Source organism: Planococcus citri, chromosome 3, assembly GCF_950023065.1.
Source record: "Planococcus citri chromosome 3, ihPlaCitr1.1, whole genome shotgun sequence".
In the NCBI taxonomy this organism is placed as follows: Eukaryota; Metazoa; Arthropoda; class Insecta; order Hemiptera; family Pseudococcidae; genus Planococcus; species Planococcus citri.
Window position 1 is genome coordinate 58,507,509 of NC_088679.1, and position 17,916 is coordinate 58,525,424.

General features: G+C 35.8%; 2 protein-coding genes across 4 annotated transcripts; one reads left to right on the forward strand and one right to left on the reverse strand.

Moving 5' to 3' along the window:
- The first annotated feature begins 163 nt into the window (after window positions 1-163).
- On the forward strand, window positions 164-6,531 carry LOC135841379 (polycomb protein Asx-like). Of its 3 annotated transcripts, none has more exons than XM_065358318.1 (16): window positions 164-263; window positions 774-833; window positions 914-1,073; window positions 1,153-1,389; window positions 1,463-1,781; window positions 1,922-2,072; window positions 2,141-2,375; window positions 2,444-2,922; window positions 2,998-3,223; window positions 3,312-3,416; window positions 3,516-3,919; window positions 4,000-4,186; window positions 4,294-4,574; window positions 4,651-4,829; window positions 4,925-5,069; window positions 5,147-6,531. In XM_065358318.1, the coding sequence occupies exons 3-16, from the start codon at window positions 968-970 to the stop codon at window positions 5,507-5,509; spliced, it is 3,417 nt and encodes a 1,138-aa protein (XP_065214390.1). In that variant the 5' UTR covers window positions 164-263; window positions 774-833; window positions 914-967; the 3' UTR covers window positions 5,510-6,531. The 3 variants fall into 3 exon arrangements, with proteins under 3 accessions (XP_065214390.1, XP_065214389.1, XP_065214391.1); XM_065358317.1 differs by lacking the exon at window positions 164-263 and adding an exon at window positions 327-433; XM_065358319.1 differs by lacking the exon at window positions 164-263 and having other exon boundaries at window positions 334-833; window positions 4,294-4,568.
- LOC135841386 (uncharacterized) lies at window positions 6,287-8,262 on the reverse strand. Its single transcript, XM_065358325.1, has 6 exons — window positions 7,855-8,262; window positions 7,546-7,756; window positions 7,200-7,364; window positions 6,911-7,075; window positions 6,675-6,824; window positions 6,287-6,598 (listed from the first exon to the last, which is right to left on the reverse strand). The coding sequence occupies exons 1-6, from the start codon at window positions 7,929-7,931 to the stop codon at window positions 6,386-6,388; spliced, it is 981 nt and encodes a 326-aa protein (XP_065214397.1). The 5' UTR covers window positions 7,932-8,262; the 3' UTR covers window positions 6,287-6,385.
- Between the last annotated feature and the right edge of the window lie 9,654 nt (window positions 8,263-17,916).

Consider the following 17,916-nt stretch of genomic DNA (forward strand, 5'->3'; position numbering starts at 1 on the left):
TTAGAAAAAAATACGAAAATGTAAAGATGTTAAGAGATTACGAGTGAAGAATGATGATGATTTGAAGTATTGAACGACTGACTGATTCATTTCATGTTTGGACTGGGAGTCGGTGAATCTAGCACGTCCCTTGAAGAAATAATGCTCGCGTAAATCGAACTCGAAAGTCGAAATTTTGCTGACTACGCGTTATTTTTGAAATTGCTCAGTTACGTTGCATTGTTCGAATTAATGTTGCATCAGCTGATCAGCTGACCAATCAAGTACGCGGATTTATAAATAGGTCAACTAAAGTAGGTTATTTTTGCTCGACCTCGTTGTTTCGGGTGAACGTTGCCTCTACGTCAGGGTCGAAAATGAACGAAGTTTGAACAAAGATAAATAAATACTACTTGTTGTTGCAAAATGCTACGCATATTTTCGCATCGTGAGTGTAAGTATATTTTATTAAATCGCGATTATACACAGTGAAGTGTGAACTTGTGATTTGATTTCATATAATCATCAGCCAAACCTTCAAACACTCGGACTAAAAGTTGATCGCGCTTATCAAAAATGCTAATTTGAGGTGATACCCTAGAATTCGTTACGACGTAAAACTTTACAATTCAACGTTTTTCCTCTAAACGAACAATAATTCGTAATTATCACCATTATTAAAGATGTTCTGTGCGTTTCATATGCATCGAATTATATTGCAGTATAGAATTTACGTGTTTCGTTAGTATTCGTGTGTGATAACTTTGCTATCTGCGTTGTGTTTATTTTCATAGGAGTGTTTATCTACAACCAAGCATATTCGTTTGTTTCCTCGCATATATAAGTTATTTTTGGTAAGAAATGATAGATTAGTACGAGGAAATACGCGAGTATTTGATTTTAACTAATTGTTTAATGCTTTGTTTTCGAACAGATCGGTGTTATGCTGTAAAATAATGTGGAATTTTGATGATGATAAAATTCGATCATGGATGAGAGCGGCGATAACAAGATATATCTTTCCAGTTCATTATTTGGAAACCAGAAAAAACCTCAAATAACTCTATCACCCGTCAGATTACAGAAAGTCAGAGGTAGTTAATCGATCAAATGAGTAATCGTGTACATTTTACCTATTCATTGGTACTTATTCCTGCTTTGATGAAACTATAGGCGAAGAAGGATTCGATGGTGATAGGAATAAGAAATCATTCTCCGGTGGAAACACCGTTTGGAGTGTTTCAAAAGAACAGACCACTGAGTCGATACGTCCGGTGCATTATTCACATTCACACTCGAAGAAAGTCATCAAACACGCTTTACGTCAACAAGCCAAAAGGCGACGTAAAAATACCACAATAGCGGCCGGCAATTCAGCCTCCGTTCCTCGTTATGTTGCTACTTCAGACAGTAAGTTTACCAGTAAACTTAATCTATTCGTACAACCACATAGAGCTGTAACCAAATCGAAATTTTTCTCTAGATACCGAAGAAGAATCAGACAATCGTTTTAAAGAACCAACAAAAATGATCGATGTATTACCGACGATACCGGATTTTAGAATCAAACACCGAAAACGAACCAATAAAAAATTATCAACCGCAGCTCAACTGGAGCAAACCAAAGAAGGATGTGTGGATTTAGAAACCCCAGATTCCATATTATTGCAAACGAATCTGAGGGATTTGCTGAATAAACACACGTTTTCATCGTTACCGCCGTTTTATCAATACAAATTGGTTCAGTTGCTACCTCAGGTCGACCGTATCCCCGTCGGTACCCAATCTGAGTGCGTATTGAGGTAATTTTCTAATGCAAATGTCAACCTTTTCATATTAAAACACTTGAGTAAATACAGTTCGTTTACCTACCTGTTCGGTGGTGTTTTTGAAAACTATTCATCGTGTATGTGACTCTAATGTCGTATTGTACTCTTCCTAGGCTTAATCCTACCGGTCTCAGTAATGAATTTTTCAATCGAGCTTGTACAGAGTGGAAAGAACGTCTGGCAGAAGGAGAATTCACTCTGGAAAATCAACAAAGACGAAAACAGGAATTGGAAAGGGAGAAAAACAAACTAGATCCGTGGAAGGTGAGAATTGTTTCAGTTTCGTTGAACTCGGTATTATCGAACAGTGTGTAATGTTTCGTTTAACGCAGGTGAAGCATTTCGAACCAATTTGGGGCGAAAATTCGAACGTTAGTTGCACCATTTCTGTACCTGAAAAAGAAATAGTCAGTCCTAAGTCAGCCAATAAAGTTCCGGTCAAAAGGCCACCATCTCCTGTACTGAGGAATCGTACAGTAGGCGCTGTTACTAGATCCGTATCGATGTACAGAGAAAAACGCGAGGCTGAAGATCCTCCTAGCGAAATTGTGAAGAAATTTAAATCTGGTAAGTATTTTTTTAATCGCTATAAATGGTGAAAAATTCGTTATTATATGATGTAATTATTTCCTCAGTTACTTGTACGGAAACTGAGAAAGCAGTTGGTGAAAATACTGATGAAGAAGTTGACGGAGTGACTATAACGACCATTTCTGTGGAAACTACTGATTCGACAGAAAAGCCAAATGACCATGTCGATGTACCTGTGGAAAATACTAGCTCTCTAGATAACGATGAAGCAACGTCAACGCAGTCTGCCATAGACCCGGAGGAGATTATTGTTGAACATGAAGTAAATTTGGAAAGTCCTGCGGCAGAATGCACAAATGATGAAAACCCACCATCGTCGGAATTGGAGATGAAAGAAATACCTATCGATGAAATCAATAACGACGATAACCTGCTCGATCATGAAATCGGTATTGAGAACATAATTTGCGAAGAACACGATAACTGGAGTAATGTTCGAGACGACGCTGCGATTCTGGCAGCTGCTTGGGATGATGTAGAATGCGGATCGGATAATTTATTAGCCGAAGTTGATCTCGAAAGGGTATGTGATTTAGCTAACGAAACGTACAATTTGAGTGTGTCCTGAATTATGAAATTAAACAATGACTATTTTCAGGATCAAGAGGACGATATTGTGACCCGAGAAGGGGCTGAGGTTTCTCCCGAAGAAGAAAACTTATTTGCGATCTCGGTACACGAAGAAAAAATTGAAGTAAAAGTCGAAGAAGTGCGTTCGCCATCGTCTCAATGGATTAGTGAGAATCCGCCGGTTGAAAGTAACGATGAAATCAAACCTGAACTCGAATGTGTCCAAGGAGTCGATGAAAGTACTTCCGATAATGGTAAATATTTCAGTTTTTAGGCATGTTTTAATAATTTTTTAATGTCTAGAAATACTTTGATTAAAATCTACTTTGATGCTGTTTCTAGCTTCGGTTTTGACACAAGTTGAAAATCAAGTCACCAGTACCGAAGAATTGACGACAGAAGTGCTGCCATCGGAAAATCCACCAGCTGAAAATATCGTCTCTGCTGGTACGTGTATTGATTTGATCGCCATGAGATACTGAAACGCCCCCCTCCACTTTGGAAATGTGTTTTATACAATCTCTGAATTTATATCTACTTTTGCAGTTGGACATACAGAAGAACCTGTCGCCAGCGACGAAACTGAAGTGGAACAAAAACCTGCTGACGTTGTCAGCGTCGACGTCAATCCTCCCGAAGAGGAAGAAAATTCCCTAACGATGACGACGCAGCCTGAACCTACTGAGGAAATCCTTGAAACAACTCAATCTGGAGTCGAACCGGCTGAAGGATTCAAAGCTGAAGACGAAGAGAAGCCTCGAGATGATCAGTCGCCTAACGATGAAAATGAATTGCTCAATGATGCCATTAATATAGAGAAAATTATATGCGAAAACGAAGCTTGGGATAATAGTAAAGAAGAACAGGTTCAAGCAGCTATTTTAGCAGCCGCCTGGGATGCTGTGGATAGTGACACGGAGAAGTTACTCGCTGAAGTGGCCATTGAAGGGGTAAAGATTGATTACTAGGTTTTTAAATTGTGTTTCGAGAAGTGTTTGAATTAACACGATGATATCTCTTCTTACGTTAGGATAATGAAGTAGCTGTTATTCCTATGCAAGAAGAACTGGAGGTTAGATTAGAAGAGAGCAGTCTGCCTGCTCCAGAATGGATAGATTACGATAGTAAGTCGGAAGAGAACTCACAGTCGGCTGATGACGGTCAGAAACCAAAATCTATTCAGTATCCAGGAGGTCACGTTAAAATAGAATTAGAAGGTAAGTCATCCGGTGAGAATACTAATTCTTATGTTATATGATCAAGATTACAGTCAGCTTAGAATGAGTCTAATACAAATTTATAATCGAAACCGCTCTGTTTTCAGTGACATTAACGCCGGAAGTGGATAACCAAGTGACTAGTTCAATGAAAGGCAGCACCAGTACGTCCACAAATGTGATAACTTCTTCGAATACGATTTTGGCGCCTAATACGATCATACCTCCGACCACTATCGTCTGTTTACCGTCCTCAAATCCAACCGTGCCTACTCCGCCTACTACGCAATTGGTTACCACTCAAGCAGTCTCATCCAGTGCACTTCCCTATATTGCACTCACAACCAGTACACCTGTTAGAGCTGTGCCAACAAAAACCCAAGTCAGGGTGCGAATTTCTGCCTGAAAAATGATGCTAATTCTTCACGGATTTGATTTTAATATACGATTTGCTGTTTTTACAGTCTGGAGGTCGTGGCGGCCGTGGTACGTCCAATAGACCGCCTCCAGGAGCTGTTAATTTGGAAAGAAGCTATCAGATTTGTCAGGCTGTGATACAAAATAGTCCCAATCGGGATCAATTGAAGTTCCAATTGAAACCGCCTCCGTCTTTATTGAAGAATAAAGATTGTAATAAAACACAGTACGTGATTTGAACATTTTTCCAAACGGACTTCTCTCGATAATTCACTGTTCATGGAATTTAATTTATGAGTCTCCGTATTTATATTTTTACAGAAATTCTACTCGAGGAGGCCATGCGAAACCTACCAAGACGTATAACGCATCGTCATCAAAATCGTCGATGCTGATTAAGCATGTATTCAATACACCTCAAGGAATACCCGTTACCATGGCAGTGCTGCCTACTTCAAATACTGAGGTAAATCCTCTTTCCTCTCTATTTCCATACACGTTATTTATTTATGAACTTTCCAATCTATTTATTTATAATTTCAGTTAACCGAAAGCCAAATGGGCCAGTACGTCTTGGTACAAAGATCCGGTCTCGGAAGTGGCATCCGCAGATCAAACAGCGCTCCTCCGACTAACCAAAAAACCACTTACGGCGTTGGTGGTGGACGCATACGTCCAGCCAGTGTCGGTTTGCAACAACAACAAGGCACCCAGCCTCCAAAAATCCGTACCATAGTGACCAATCAGAACGCTCAGACGTATTATTCGGTTCCACAGCAATACGACATCAGAATGAACGACGATTGCTCCTGCAGCTTTAAAGCGATGGTAATTTGTAAAAAATGCGGAGCTTTTTGTCACGATGATTGCTTGGGTCCTTATAAAGTCTGCGTTAATTGCCGATAAATGGTGCTGATGATGAGACTGATTGATTAGCAAATCTATTTGCTCTTGTGGGCCTTTTCTTTTTTATTATTATTATTATTATTATTATTGTTTTTGAGAGGATTTTACCCTTTCTTTGTTTGTTCATTTGTTTTTTTTCTCCATCCGAGTGTTTATAATTTAAGTTTTGTTTGATTTCGTGTTTTTTTTTCTTTTTTGAGCTATTGCTCTTACAGGAATGTATTTTTTTTTCTTTCTTATTATTATTTTTCTTATATGTAAACTTTTAGTCTAGTTATTAGTGTACCTGTTGAAACTTTGAGTACACTCTAATTTTATCGCTTCTTTTTCAAGCGCATTTCATATTGAAACTGTATTATTTTCAATGCAGTGTGGTTTATGTTTTGGATTTTCAAGACTTTCCGGCAAAACGTTTGCTCGAGAGTCTTAATTTTTATACTAAGCAAAGACGAATACAGTGTTTTTTCTGCTGACAACCGTCGATGTTCGATCGATGGTGGATAATAAATCTTGACTCACAGATCTCTTTGAAATTTGATTTTGCCTCAGTTTTTCACTCGATTCTCTCCAGAAATATTCGTCCAATTTTGGTAAAAATTTCATATATTATGGAGGAGAAAACTTGAGGGGTCTTGAGGTGACATTTTTTTTTGAAATTGGATGGATGGTTCGAGTTTTAACAGCTGTTTAAATTTTTTATAAACGAGAAAAAAATGACGATAATAAACTTTGACGACTAAATTTATATCAGAGATATTAATTACTTAATTCAAAAAATAACTGGACAACATTCAGAATGTATTTTCATTTTTAAAGTTTTATTTAATAACAAATAACACATCACAAAAATAATGTACCTAATTGGCGAGTACTTCTTCAGAGTAATCTCTTTTGCGTTATAAAAGAAGAGTCCGTTTTGTTGGAAATATCATCTTTATAGCTTAATTCATAAGCTAGCTGCACTGCATTTTTCAATTCATTAATTGTATTTTCAATAAAAATCAGTTTTTCATTGTCGGTCATTTGCAAGGCACGTTTTCTTTTCCAGTTACATAATTTTTGAAAAATATTATCGCAGGCTTGTTTCATCTAAAAATTTAAATTATGGTATGACTATCGAGTAAGTACGTATGAAAAAATCACTACCTAATATATTTTCATTTACGTATATATTTTCCGAAGCGGTGACATTTGCTTGAGACTTTTTTTGATTCAGTCTTTCGTCACATTCATTCAGATCATTGGTTTTATTCAGATAATCTTTTTTAAGCTCCAAAGATTTACTACGTTCCTGATTGAGCGAGTTCATTTTCGTCTAAAACGCAGAGCAAAATCTGGGTAAGTGGTTATTTTTCATTGAATGAAAGAGGCCTACGTACGTACTGTAGTTTGCCTACATACTTTCAAACTTTTTAGCAATTGAGTATGTGATCGTTCACTTTCAAGTAGGTTTGCAATGAAAGTTTCTTGTAACTTGGTTTCAGAATTTAGCAAGACATAATAATTGATCAGGACGCTGACATCGTCGAAACGTTCTGTTTTGTTTGTTATGTCCGTCAAGTAATCCTGCGGTTTCAAATTAAGAAGAATAAAATAATTAAAATTGAGCTATTAATTGATACAGGGTGCGCAGAAATATCAAAATGTTATTTTTCCGCTAAAAAGTGTGAAAAATATCAAAATTATTCACGTGATATGGTTGCAAGGAATTGACCCGATGTTTCATGTCACTTTCAAGTTGATCCAAACATTCAATTCGTTTTTTCGCGTCGAGCATATCGAGTTTACATTTTTTTTGAAATTTTATTTCGGATAGCATTTTCTCCTGAATCCTTTGACGTTTATTCTCATTTTCCTGCATTTAATGAGCATATAGTTCATGAATCAAAAAATATTTGAAAATAAGGTGATTTTTTTTTTTTAATATCAAAATTCAAGTGCAGATGAGTGTGCATGAGAGAGCAAATTAATTGTGCCAATTGTGACCTCTGTGGCAAATGCATAATATGATGCGAAAAAATAATTAAAATTTTAACCATGAAAAACGTATTGTAATTTTTCACATCATTCAGAAAATCTTCTTGCTTTTTCCTCAATTCTATCCATTTATTCGTCATTTCTGTATTATAAAATTCCACTTCTTTTTCTTTCTCGTCTAATTTTTTCTTCGCGTTAATCAACTCCAAGTAAGTTTGTATGTACATATAGTGAACAGAAAGAAGAGGCGATTTCCATTCTGGAAATGTTCTGCAATGAATAAAATACAAGCCACTCGTTTGATAAATATATATTTTTTTTTGGTTGAAAATTGAAAATAATAAAATGAAAAATAATGACGGATATACTTTGCCAAATCCACGGATTCGTATTCGTAAATCTTATTTTTTCGATTTGAAGCGGTTACTTCAAACTGTTTGTTCATTGTTGACGTAGTACCTATTCCAAATTGGAGAAAAGAAAACGTTTGTTCATAATCCAAGTACAGTTCATATCACTACTGACTTATAATATAAATGAAAAAGTTGTATTCACAAGCAGGTTACTGTATAATTCTGCGCCACTTTTAAATAAAAAAAAAAAAACAAGATCCGAATCTAATTTGATAAATCTGGCATTTACTTATTTATATTGAGATCAAATTAAATCATTGAATAAGTAAAATAACATAAAATACGAGTTTTGTTTCACTAAATGCATTTTCACAATTGATCAAAGCGTTGAGTAAACAATCAATAACAACGCAGTCGCACCGTTAACTACCTACCTATTTTACGAACAAGCCTATAGGTAGCTTTCGTGACGGCAAGCATTGCCTTCTCTTGAGGGGATATTCTCGATGCATGCAATTATCAATACTTACATTGAATAGTTTTTCAAAAAATTCAGTTTGAAAGAAAATTAGACTTCCCATGAAAAATCAAACATTTTTTCAAACTGCATTTTTTCGAAAATTATTCAGTGTATTGACAAAATGCATGCAGAGGATTCTTGAAATTTTTTTGCCTTAAAAAATATATGCAAGGTATTTAAAATTTGAGCCCAATGTAATCGGAGCTCATCGAAAGGTCAACTCTACAATTTTTCAAATTGGAATACGAATCGATTTTAATTTTTAAAGTTTTTTATTTTGCATTTACCTAACTCTGCTGCCCTGACTGGGGTAGTTGCAAAATTTGAGGTCACCTTTTTAGAAATTTGACTTTTTGTATTTCTCAGAAGATTACCTTCATATTAATAGCCAAACGATCAAAAAATGGAAGAAAATTAACGATTTGTGAGACTTAAAAAAATTCTCAAAATTGAAAATCATTAGAATTTAATTTTTCAAATTTTCAATTAAAAATTGTTTTCTGGCACTTTCCATTGTACGAATTACCTACCCACTATACATGTTGATTGTTTTCAAACGTTCCGGAACCGGAACTATTTTTTTTTTTGGTTCAAATTTTCATAATACTTGATACCTACTTAAAAAATTGCGATTATTCCTGTTCAAGCTTTCCCCAATACTTTAGGAAATAATAAAAACGGGTTGAAACTTTTACCAACACATGTAAATCTTAGTTCATTGGTGCTGAATTGCATTTTGGCTCATTTTTCAAACATTTTTTTTTTTTTTCAGAATTGAAAAATCTAAAAATCCGTTGGAGGCTCTAGAAAGGCTCAAAACTACCATTATGTTCGATTAATTCGGTGAAAAAATATGATTTTGTTTTTTTGAGTGTTTTAAATCTGGGCAAAAAATTTGAAGCTCTTACCTAGAGAGTTTTAAAATGAGACGTCACACGATTTAATTTTCACACTTTTCAATGAACTTTTCACTTTTCATTTCATCAAAATTATACTTTTCTGTAAATATGTGACTATCAACTAAAAATTAGGTTTCTATTATATCTGGTAAAAATCCTGCGACATTTCAGCGGATTTCGTTTGCCACTTTTCACAATTTTTGTTGATTTGGTGTACACTGGTAGGCTAACGACATCTGTGTTTGGAAAGGTGAAATTGACTAGAAGATTGCGTAATTAGAGGATAATTTTGAAGAAAGCTACTTTCCGATGATTACTGATGAAACACACACAGTTGATTGAAAAATGGATTTAATACTGCAGCGAACAATAAATGTTCATTTTGAAATCAGGTTCAGTTTCTGATGATTTTATTCATTTTGGTTTGAAGCCCTACCTATTTATCTGAAATATGAAGCACTGGTTTCTCACAGGATGACTATACCAACCTACAAAAATTTTAAAATTATTGTGACCTCCCCCCCCCCCCCCACCAAAAAACCATAATCTACTCAATAGAAAATTGAAAATTTTGTCATATTATATTAAAAATGAGAATACAAATTTTTAAACCCAATTTTTTTATTAAAAATCATTTTTTATTGAATTCAATCCTCCTACTCCCAACCAGTCTTAGAACAATTCTTTGCCCACATAGAGATAACCTGAGCCCAATACTCCATTTTTTCGAAACGTGAGCCTATTTTGGAAATTGAGAGGGCAGGTACCTTTTGCAAAATTTGACTTTTCTAGCCAAAATTTTTCTTTAAAGTTGAGATAAATAAATAAATAAATCCCCCCAGTTCATCTAATTAATTTTTAAAATTTGGAATTTGTAGACTTCGAAGGTGAATTTATGAGTAAAATTTTCAGATAAGCCAAAAATGTTATTTTGAGAAATTTTCAGAAGCTAGAGGCATTAAATTAAGAAAAGTTGAAGATGCCTTGAAAAATTCATCTCTGAGAGTTCATGAAACCTTTTTGAGAATATAACTATACAGGGTGTCCAGAGAGGGGTGGTACAAACCTCAGATTTGGAGTTGGAAATGACCAGATACGAGTAATTAAAGACATAAGATGAACAAGTTGCCTACTTTGAAAATTGAAGGGGCAAAATACGTTTTGGAAATTCAAGAGCCAAAGTCCAATTTTGACCATGGGGGTCGGTAGTACTTTGAAAAATGAACAAAATTACCTATTATGACTTTTTGCCTAACTTGCAAATTGAGGGTATCACAAATGATGTTTATAATTTAGAAAAATCGCAATGAAAAAAATAAACCCAAAATTTAAAAAGTTTTTGAAGCTCAACAATTTTCGATTTGCTAAAAATTTCATTAAATTGACTATTTTCGAGCTTCAAAAATTTCTCAAGTTTTTGAGTAAGAAAAAAAATGATCATAACAAAATTTGTTTATTTTTTGACGTAGTATTCATTTCCTTATTTATTTTTTTCATCGTGATTTTTTGAAATTAAAAATCATTTGTGGTCCCTTCAATTTGCAAGTTAGACAAAAAGTCATAATAGGCACTTTTGTTTATTTTTCAAAATACTACCAACCCCAGGATCAGAATTGGATTTTGGCTTTTAGATTTCGAAAACGTATTTTACCCCTTCAATTTTGAAGATAGGCCACATTGTAACGTTGAAACGATCGGAACATCGATTATTTAGGAAGAAAATGGATCATCACATTGTAATTATTTTACACATGACGTACCACATAAAATCTCCGTTATTTTGATAAGGACGAAACATGCGGTGAAAAATTTCCTATTTAATCGTCAATCAAAATTTAATTCTGTTTTCTTATAGAGAGAGGGGGCCTTGTGGCTTGTTGTAAAGAAAACGGAGCGTTTATTTGGATAATTCGTTTTGTGTTCATTATGTTGAATAAATTTAAAATTCAAAGCATGTTTCCTTTGTTTATCCTTCACACAAAACACCTCATTAACTTCCTTCGCTCGTAAAGGGTTGTCCGCATCTCTTTTACAAGTCTCTCGAATTATTTACACCACTAATTTAATAATTTCTATTATTTTGGCCCTTTTCGTATCGAACGTGGAAATTTGTCGGTACTCGTGTCGTATAATTTGCCATCATCCCAACCAGCCAGCATTTCTCTTAAGAGTCCATTTTTTCGGTAGCATAGCGTGCTTGGGATACACCACTAGGTACACAGATTCGCATTCATTTCCAACATTTCCAACATTGTGAATATCTCAGCTGAGTGAGTGTGGAAATGTACCTAAGGCAACTTGTTCAGGTGTTAAATACATACTTACTACAATGGTGTAGGTGTAGTATTACGTTTTTCAGTACCTACCAACAAGCGGCAGGGTATTTATAATGAGAGCAAAAAGCAACTTCTCTTCTCGCTACAACAAACGGAAAAATTAACGGATTTTTCTTCTCTTAATTAAAGAAAAAAATAAACAGGCTCTTTGTGAAAAGCTATGAATAAACATATAGATTCGCGCGCGTTTCATCAGTTCTTAAAGCAACGTCAGGCGAACTTCATCATAAAAGTATACTGCCCCCTATCTGTATAGGTAGTCTTTTTTTCTCGCTGATATTTCCAACCCTCTAATTTATACCTACTATGAAAGACTCGTTTGAGGGGAATGTCGAAATCTTAATCTGATCACGTGGGTCGTAGACGATAAGTGACATCCCGCTATGCTTGATTTTGCCCAACTTGTAACATAATAAAGCGCATTATCAAAGGACAAGCCTTCGCGTGTGACTCACTGGCAGTAATCCAAAATTGTCCAGTAATTTGCAAAAGAACTCCTAATGACGTGCTAATTGTTCAATGTGTGGTCTTTTTTACCTACCTATTTGTAATCTGTGTGTTATTTTGTGTTATTTTGATTTGACGTAGCATTTTTCATTAGTAGAAATTCTGAACAGGGATAAGTCATTTTTGAACTTTTTTTTAACATCAGTAAGAAATGACTGCTCTAGTACCTACCTTGAAATCGTATGCCAAGAAGTCGTATCTTTCCAACAGTATAGCCAACGTATCTTCTCCCATCTCTCTTTATCGTCCTTACAAAGATGCACAAGTGTATGGTTCTCAATCGCATGGAAAAATTATTTTCCAGCGAAAAAATAAAATGTTGATTTCCGTTTTCGAGTGTTAGCTCAATTTTCATCAAGAATGGGCGCCGTTCAAGTTTTGTCGAAAGTTTTGACAACGACGACTGACTTATACCATATATTTTGATGTACGATGAGTCGATGAAAACCCTAATACTTCTAATGCATTTCTAAATTTGGTGACAGTTCATTTTTTGTCGATCGTATCTCGATATTATTGTTGAAAGTTTTTCGTCTTAATTTAGATTATTTCTCGATGCCAATTACGAGTACGCACAGAGGCGTGACGAAATGATGTGTCGTGTGGAGGAGAGGAGAGGGAGACTGAAATTTTTTCAACTTTTTTCACCAGGTTTTCCAAACTGTCAACTCCAGACCCCCCTCCCTCCGTAACATTTTTCATTCTAATTAGCCAGATGCCAGATGTGGTTCAAACAAATTTTGGAAGGAGGAGTTGAAAACAAAAATGTTGAATAATTTTATAAGTTCCAGAACGATGCTTTTATACTTGACTAAAATTTGAATTGTTCTGTTGCAAGGTTGGTACTGAAATTCAAAATCCGTAATTCTCAGTTTTTTGTGTGTGTTTTTTTTTAGTCTTTTAGCCTTTGAAAATCAAATTTAAAAAGAGAATAGAACATTTTCGATTTGGCCCAGATGAAGTGAGAGCGAAAGCTTCAGTAAATTTACAATTTGTGAAGTACAAAAAAATAATTTTCAATAATATAAGAAGTTTCAACGCCGAAATTCTGTGCTTTATGCAAGGCAAAAATCAGTGCTTTTTGGATGTTTTGGCAAAAAGGGCATAAATTTCTTAGCAATATTGGCAAAAATTGCGACCATTTGACTATATTTTATCAAAAAAACACTTCTTGAGAATTTTGACGAAAAAACAGTACAATTTTTCATTAACTCGCCAAAAATTTACTTTCTCTGATGATTTTGATAATTAACAGGAATTTTTTGACAATTTTAACAAAAACATCATTTTTTTGAGCAATTTTGGCGAGCACAGGACTACCTTTTTGACAATTTCGGCAAAAATTGACCCTTTTGGACAATATTACCAGAAATGGTCACTTTTTTGAAAATTTTGATAAAAATGAACACTTTTCAATATTGTGCCAAAAATGGACACTTTTTGACTATTTCACCAAAAACTGATTCTTTTTGATATCCCCACCAAAAAAATTACACTTTTTGACAACGTTTTCAAAAATTGACCCTTTTTTGACTTGGGATAAATTTGGCAAAAAAAACCAGAACCTTAATTGAGCAAATTTGACAAAAAACGGGACTTTTGTTTAGCAATTTTGGAACAAAAAGAGGACTTTTTTGAATGCGATTATGCGATTTTAAATTTTTTGGAATGTTTGGGCCTTAGGGTGGGAAGGGAGTACAAAAAATTATGGACTTGGAACTTTCAAGAATTGATGTGCCCTTAAAAAAGAAGTTAGGTACCTGCCAAAAATGATGAAATATGCACTGCACTACAAAATAATCAATGTATGTATGTAGATGGGTATTTAAACATATTTACAACAACTAAAATAATGTACAAGTGAACCAGAGCTATGGGACTGAAACGATTTCGGGATTGGATTTTCGGTTTCGGGTTTGAAATTTTTTCATTTTGGGATTGGATTTGTTTTGGGATTGTTCTGTTAAATTTTTATTTCTGTTTCGGGATTTGTTTTGGGATTGAAAAAATTGTTTCGGTTCCGGGTTGAATCGGTTTCAGTTTCGGCTTTTGGGATTTCCATTTCAACCAATTTTAAGCCCAAATTTACTAAAAGGGCCAAATGGGAGGTTTTGATGTGAAAAATCCAATGGTGTAATTAGAGTAACGTTTTAAATGCATATTTTGCCTAATTCGTCGAGTAATTTTTACGATGTAAAATGACCAATTATCAAAATAAAATTATATCAGTTCTGGGATTTTTTTGGTTTCAGGATCAAGAAAGATAGTGATTTTGGTTTTGGGATTGGATCTGAATCAGGATTTAATTGGTTTCAGGATCGTTTTGGTCCCACAGCTCTGATGTGAACATCAGGGAGTTGAATAGGTAATTACCTAGTAAGTGAATTAGAATTTTAGAGATTGCGAGTAAAAATATTACGAAGTCACAATTGATTTTAAATGACTTGACAAATACATACAATCTCAAATCTCGATAGTTTGATGAAGTTCAAATATAACCCAGAAGTTTCCCACAGACATGTGAGAAATTGAGTTTGAAAAAAGTTGCTGCACTGGATGATAGACTGGAGTGTTATGAAATGTAAAGAACAGCTGGAACCATGAAGCCTCACTTTTTAGTGTATTTTTTAGCCATGTGCAAGAATGAAGTCATCATTTTTTGTTTTTTGGTCAAAAATCATGTAAAATCCACGGAAAGTTATAAAAAATTACTCGAATAGTTCATGGATGAGTGCCTTTATGAGAACCAAGCGTATGAATGGTGTTCCATTTTTGGAAATGATGGAAAAGTGACGATGAATGGAGCGCCAATTGAAGCAATGGTCAGGGCGTCAGCTGGGAAGGTGGTGTATACAGTGTGTTGGGACATAAGGGGGTAATCTCATGTGATTTTCTGCCTTAAAAACCAACTATGAACTCACTGTAACATAGTAGCCTTCTAAGAAGCACAATAAAATCCTCCCATACTGATCAAAACGACGAGAAATCACGATTCTTTGTGTGAAATTGCTGCAAAACAGTGCCAGGGCGCATACAGCTCGGCTCATGACTGAAAAACTGAACGAATTGGGATGAGAAACACCAGAACACCTTCCTTATAGTCTAGATTCGACACCTTGTTGATAATTATTAAATTGGACCATCGATAGAGGCACTGAGTAAACATTACTTCAAAGGCAATAATTGAGAAAAATCATTTTTGCGCAAATGGCCACTTGAAACACCGCAAACTTTCTGCAAAAAAAAAAATATAAAGCTCCCAAAGAGGTGTCTAATGCACACACCATATGAGAGAGACTACCAAGAATAACTGTACAAAATTGTAGCTCTGTAGGTGGAAAGCAAAATTTTTTATGAAAAAATTCCGGGTTATATTTGAACCACCCTCGTAATACAGGAACATCAGACATATTGATTCATTCTCTATATAATCTCCATATCCAGATAGCTTCCTTCGATGCTTCATTATCAAAATCGCCTCTGTTGTCACAAATGAAAATAATTCTTCATTTTTTTATTTTTGAAAACGACCAGTTTTGGCAAAAATTTACTCATAGAAATTTATTGTTTTTGAATTTTTGATGAAAAATAGAACATTTTTCAATATTTTAGCAGAAGTTGGGATTTTCTGGCAGTTTTGACTGGAATGCATTTGAGAGACTTTTTTTTTTTTTTTTTTTTGGAAAATTTCAAGTACATAAAACAACATCATTTTTGATGTGAAAAGTCAATTTTTCTACCCTCTAGCTTTGGTCGGAGAGAGTAAAAGAAACACCATATTATGGCCCCAGCGAAGTGAGGGCAAAAACTTTTTATAGGTAATTCAAGAAGTAAAAATGGATTTGAGTAGATAATTCTTTGATTTTCTCTGCTTACACCTGTTCTTTCCAACTTCCTCAAATTTCCCAACTTTTTTCAACTCTTTCAATTTTCCTCAAAAATTTCAAGCTTTTCGCCTACATTTTTCTATATGGGTGAAGACACCCCCCCCACCACCACCCCTCTTCCCCCTTTCAGATTGCTTCTGAGTACGCTATGAACTGTGGGAAAAAACATTGTAGGTAGGTGCTTTGATAGGCATCGAAAATTAAGGGGATTGATTTTATTTATAGGAATTTTATTTGAAAATTGATTCTGTAGAGGGTACTTGGGACTCCATGTTACCACTCTACAGTGGTAATTTGATGCCCAGGCCGGAGGCTGCACTGAACCAGATGCAACGCCATCTGGTGGACTGGTTCAGGGAAGCTGACGGCCGAGAGTAAGTTACAGAGTTGCTTCGCAGTTTTCCAATCTTCTTCTAACGAGCAAGATAGAGCTTTTACGCTAGCTTGGAGAACGTTCATGCCTTTAAGCAGAATCTTTCGTTGTTATATGAATGGTAATGATTGTACATTGTAGCAACATGTACTATAATCTTTCATGTGCTTGAATAAATATTCAGAGTAAATTGCTTTGGCCATTTATTGCGTTTGGTATTTATGATAGTACTATTGTGTATGGTAGAACTGAGATAGGTATTTCTATACCTTGGGACTTTTGGTCTAAACGGCCTTATCGAGTAAGTGGCCTCAGAGCCAGATGGTATAAGTAGTCTGAGGACTCTTAAGAGAAAGTTAGGGTTTTACCTTTACATTGGCGCCTATGCGTGGTCTTCTTCCGAGTAGTTAAACGAGTAGCTCTGTGTAAACGTGCAGCTCTCAACCAACCATCGGACAAGAACCAGCGTGCAACAGGTTAGTGTATAAGTGTATTTATCTCGCTTTTAATCTCGTTATTTTATTCCGTTATTCGCGTTGAATCGTATCCGCGAGTGTAAAATTGTGTAAAAAAAGCGCATACCTGTGCAAGATTTTTTCTGCTTGGTTTCTGTTCACGTCCGAACCTGAAACACGAACGAGCAGACGTAAGCTGAGCCGGATTTTTCATGTGTAAATTAGATTTACACACTAGAGTTGTTTTAAAATGAGTTCTAATTGTGGTAGCCGAGGTGGTCGCGGCTCTTCGAGTTCTTTGAACAGGAGCAATTCTGGTTCTGGGAACAATTTAGAGTCGTTAGAAGACTACAGGCGAAATATAGGGTCCAATTCTGCTAGTGGTCAACCGAGTAGTCCTAGGGCGTCACAAATACCTCAAAGACAGCCAAGAGATGCTGCTGTTGCCTGCACTCAGAGAATTCACGAGACTTTTCCGAGGTGCAGGAATGAGAACAACAATATGAGTTCGGAGGTCCCTAGGAAGCAAGCTAGGTTAATTGACGACGAGGAAGTAGGGCAAAACAGAGTGGAAAGAGATGAGCAAGCTAGCCTAAACATGCAGCAAGCCATCTCGAATCTGGCAGCTTTGAACACGAACGAACCTGCTCAAAGTTTGCAAAACGAGCCTGAACCTCCAGTGCCGAGTGCGAATATCGATGCTAACCCTATGCAGCAATTGTTAGACGAACTAGATGCTATTGCGGCAAACCCGAATATTTTAAGACGAATCCCGAGTAATGAAAACTTAGCCACTGGTCAAAATTTGCAAAGTGGCGCAATACCGAACGTGTCGAGTAATCCGAGAAGCTTGAGTTCTAGGGAAACTGTTCACGTTGAAACAACAGTTGAGGAAATCGAGTTAAGACGTGTGTCTGGTGGTAGCCAGGGGGCAGGATCGAGGCCTATGTCAAGACGTGTCAGCCCCCTCCCCCCTCGAACGAGTAGAGCCAATAGTGAACCAAGATCTAACGTGACTATTGAAGATGTCAGTGTTGATATCGAAACTGAAGCTCAAGAGCAAATGGCGCAGAGGTTTAGCGAGTTGAGAATGGACAACA